At 34.5% G+C, this 4,675-nt stretch overlaps 1 protein-coding gene across 1 annotated transcript in view; it reads left to right on the forward strand.

Annotated features, from left to right (window-relative positions):
• Positions 1–3,581, forward strand: part of RICTOR (RPTOR independent companion of MTOR, complex 2) — a 67,232-nt gene extending 63,651 nt beyond the window's left edge. The window contains exons 33-36 of the mRNA XM_009894671.1: positions 869–1,021; positions 1,826–1,949; positions 2,890–3,028; positions 3,200–3,581. Of these exons, the coding sequence (XP_009892973.1) occupies positions 869–1,021; positions 1,826–1,949; positions 2,890–3,028; positions 3,200–3,274 (491 nt within the window). The 3' untranslated portion in view covers positions 3,275–3,581. The remainder of the gene's footprint in view (positions 1–868; positions 1,022–1,825; positions 1,950–2,889; positions 3,029–3,199) is intronic.
• The last annotated feature ends 1,094 nt before the right edge of the window (positions 3,582–4,675 follow it).

Here is a 4,675-nt window from a genome sequence, read left to right on the forward strand (position 1 = left end):
CACTGTTTTACAACACATAGAGTACTGTTGGCAAGGAGGGTGATGTACAAAATGTGAGGAATGGTCGAGCAAGCTTAATTTGAGCTTGAGTTTGGTATCGAGAACGCATGGCAAATAAAATCCCGGTTGTAGTCTTCAAATAGCATAAGGGGATTACAGGTGCGGCAGAGACAGGCTTTTGTCAGAGGCACACAGCCAAAGGACCGGAGGCCATGACCATGTGTGGTAGGAATAGAAATTCCAGTTGCACAGAAGCGGAAACTCTTCACAGTGTAACCTGATCTCATTTTGAGGTGAATTCAAGGGGTTGAACTAGGTGATCTCCAAAAGTTTCTTCAGACCTCTGTTTTCCTGTGGTTCTCTTAACTGTGCAAGCATTAAAAGCTTGGATTTTATATTCATCTCTTTACATTCAAAATGCTGAAGGCTGTGAATAATGAAACCTCCCAGAAAAATCTTACTTGTCACATCTTTCTGTTGATGAAGTCAGAGCCCTTTCTGAAACACCTGTGATAACTGTATGAGCAAAAAAATTTGTGTATGCAAGAGCATCTTTATTATGCTAAGGAAAAAAGAGCATAGATATATCAGTAAGAGCTCTATGTATGATTAGTTTCTAGGCTTCTGTCAGTGGCTAAAATAGTTGCTTATTTTCACTAGAGTATTTTAAGATTCAAAAAAAAAGGTGATTTTTAGACATTTTTGAGTATGATTTGTTCAAAATCCAACAGCTAGTTTCCAGCTGGTGTATACACACAGTACTTGGTACATCAGCATCTTGCATGCTTACCATTGTTGAAAAATAAGAAAATAATTTGAAGTTAGGAAAAGTGTGAGTAACAAAGATGCAACATCTTGTTTGTGTCAGATTTTTCAGACATTCCATATACTGACTGGTGTGGGCAGACCATACACAATCACTTAGATGTGCATTCCTCCAAATTTTCTGGAATTTCAAGCTGTAGTGATGCAGTATCCCGTGGTTCAGCTAGCAGCACCAAGAGTACAGAGCTTGTACTAGGTAAGTTTGAAAGCATTATAATTGTTAGAGACTACAACTCTTAAAGTATTTTTTAGGTATTGTGGAAAAATAGTATTTCATTTATACATACTGCAAGAAAGTACTGCTCATTACTTAACAAACAAAAAAACCCCAAAATATGCAAAAAAAAACCCAAACAACAAAAGAACAAGAATAAAAACAGCAACTAAAACCCCCCTTTGGATGATTTGTTATCTAGGAAGGTAGTTGCATTGTCCATGGTTATGGCAGATGGGAGAGCATACTTTTAAACTCTTCTCCTTTTGCTATACAGTGGTTCTACATGTTTTCAAATAACTCTGTTTCCAACATTACAAGCAAATTGATTGCCTTTTTTTCCACACTGGTGTTAGTTTAAAAAATTACTGAATTTCTCTAGAGAGAGAGACTTCTTTTTTAGGCTTGTGTGAATTATCATGATTTCTTGTGAAGTAGCCAACTGGTTGCTAACTTTTCCAGCATCTGATAGAAAGAGAGCAGGTAGTCACTCGCTCAGTTCACAACATGATTTAGTGGTAGAGACAGCACTGTAATTGAATCCCACAGGTTTTTCCATTTATTAAATGGTAGTTTACCATTTCAAAATTTTTATGTTAGAATTCCTGAAAAAAGTAATTTTTTTTAGTTTTAATTTCAGTAGAAATATTTGTTGGTACTTCAGAATACATACATAAATTCATGTGTGTGTCTTTGTGGAACGCTAAAACAGACTTACATGGCATAAGATTAGCGCAATCAAAGACTATTCCATTTAAACTCCATACTGTTTAATTTGTTTTCCAGGAGTAAAATCAATCCCAGATGATACACCAGTGTGCAGAATACTTCTGCGGAAAGAAGTCTTACGTTTAGTAATCAATTTGAGTAGTTCAGTAGGAACTAAGGGCCATGAAACTGGGCTCCTGACGTAAGTTCAATACATTTCAGATGTTTTAGCAACATTTAGTTGTGTGTATTCTCGAAGATCTCTGGATAGTGATTCACCTTATTTCTGACTTCTCAAAAAATTGTCAAGCAGATATGATTGAATGATTAAATGTAACATAAAAGCTAAGTGAAGAATTTTCCTTTCAATATTTTTTCTCTTTTAATTCCTTACTCTTCCCCAGTCTTTTTAAAGTTGGTAATTCAAGTGATATTTCATTACATACCCAGTATATCATGCATGTTTAAAAAAGAAATGATAATTCTTTTCGAGTATTTGTGCCAAATAATGTATATTAGATAAGCTGAATAACAACCGGAAAGTAACTTCTTGAGAAACACAAATCTGCTTTGAGCAAGAGTACAACTTTTAATTAATTTATAGAAAAATCATGTTAAAATATAGGAATATAAATCCAAGGACCAACTATTATAATAAACCCTGTAGGTTTCTGGGCTAGTGACATACAACTGCTAAAAGAAAATGCAGAAATGCTCATTTTAGTTTTAAAAATGCTTACAAGTAATTAAGTTAGGTTTTATGTATTTTTTGTTACTGCTGTATGTGTGGATGTCAATTTTTTGATGTACCGTTCTCTTTCTACATCTATTATTTTAAGACTAGGTGATGTCAGCATTTCAGTACAACTTTCAAATTACATATTCTGTTCCATCTCATTACTATAGATTTTTTTCCAGTTTGGTACAAAATAATGTTGTCTGTTCTGATTTTCTTGCTTTGTCAGATCCAGTTTATTATGCCTGTTACTGAAGAGTTCTATTTTAATGATGACAATCAAAATCTAATTGAACAGTTTTTCAAAATACAATGACTGGTATGATATGTTGAGGTTTTAAAATATAATGACTAATATGATACGATGATTCAAGACTTAGAAAATTTTGGTTTTTCTGTTTTTCAGAATTAAGGAGAAGTATCCCCAAGCATTTGATGACATATGCCTTTACTCTGAGGTGTCCTACTTGTTAGCACATTGTACATTTCGACTTCCATCTCGAAGATTCATTCAGGAGCTATTTCAAGATGTACAGTTCTTACAAGTAGGTGGAGGCTTCAAATGCGTCGAATGCACCAACATTTGCCAGCTGGGTGCAGGTTTCATATTCTGAATAAACGATGCTTTCAGATACTCTTTAAAGGAAAGCATTTTATGATGTCTGTCTAGTAAAATCGCTAATAACATTAATACTTCATCTGTCTTTTTCTTTTAGATGCATGAAGAAGCAGAGGCTATTTTAGCAACACCAACAAAACAGCCAGTAATCGATACCTCAGCTGAATCCTGACCTCTGTCTCACGCAGTGCATTGCATATGGACTTTCTGAAATCCTCAGCCAACCTCTGACTGACTGGATAAAAAGCTTGGAGCATCATCTTCCAGACTGTTCCAGAAGCTACTGGTACCTGAAGACTGAACTGAAACTTTTTCTTCCTCAGCCGATTACTGCCCCAGTCTTTTGAGCCCTTTGGGGAGTTATTAAACATTACCATAGTTTTAATAATAGTAATTACCAGTATATGCAAGAGCCGAGCACTGAACACCTCCACAAGTTTTCATTTCATTTTCTACCATAAATTAAAAAATAACAAGACAACATGCACAGACATCTTTTTTGATTGACTTCCGAGTCTGTTCCAGAGAAGCAGAACGATGCCTTGCTTTTTAAACCCTGGATACCAGGAATCAGAGAGATGAGGGTGTGTTCCATTGCCAGCAATGGGGAGCTGTACTGTAATTGTGGACACCAGGGGATTAACTTTAGCCCTTCTTTGTTGTTTTTTGTACTGTTTATAACACTACTTGGGGGTTTGTAACTTTAGACAGAAAGAAAAGCCTCTGTGAATCTAAGGTTTCCTTTAAGTTATTTTAATGTTGCTATAGTTCTAAGTCATTTTATTAGAAGTCTCTCCAATTTCATTACATTTATGTACATGTATCTTATAGGAACCAGTTAAGGATTTTCACTACAGTTTGATTTTTAAAATAACAAATCATTTAAACTTAAAATGCTGAAATCAGATTGTTTTCCCTAAATGATATGCATGTGTTTGCAGTTTCTACACTCATGCTCATATAGTATGAATGTTGGTCTTACTCTTAACTAAAATCCTTTAAAAAGCATGATTTGTATCAGATAAATGAATATTGTTTAAACTAAACCTGACGACATTTAATCATTGCTGCTTTTGTGAGAAGACATAATATGAGTGTTTTCCAAGTGAAGTGAAAACAATGAAAACAGCCTTTTATAAAAACAAAGGTTTATTTGACTTTTAGTGGATGAGTGATCAAGCATCAGATAGTACTAATAATTGTAGTGAAAAGCCTTAAGTACCAAATTTTGGAGCAGCAGTACTTATCATTTGTACTGGTATTTAAGAATCGTTGGAAAAGTTAAATGATACAGTGACTGTTAACGACTGAAGTAGTTGCCTCTATCACGTTAGTAGTGAGGTTTCTAAATTAATGAGTGCAAGCTTAAAAAAAAAAGGTAAGAATCCCCATCACTTTTATCATAGATCTAAAGATTCAGAAGCTTTTATACAAAAGTAATATAAATATATGCAAATGTGTACATACAGTAGCATGGCCACCTTTGTTAGAATGCCTGTAATAGAAGGGATTACCCTTTGATTTTGATATAGGTGAATAATTCAGCTGGACTGTACTAAGTAGAACGTATTTT

This window comes from Charadrius vociferus, unplaced genomic scaffold (genome assembly GCF_000708025.1).
Source record: "Charadrius vociferus isolate BGI_N301 unplaced genomic scaffold, ASM70802v2 scaffold450, whole genome shotgun sequence".
NCBI classification, from domain to species: Eukaryota; Metazoa; Chordata; class Aves; order Charadriiformes; family Charadriidae; genus Charadrius; species Charadrius vociferus.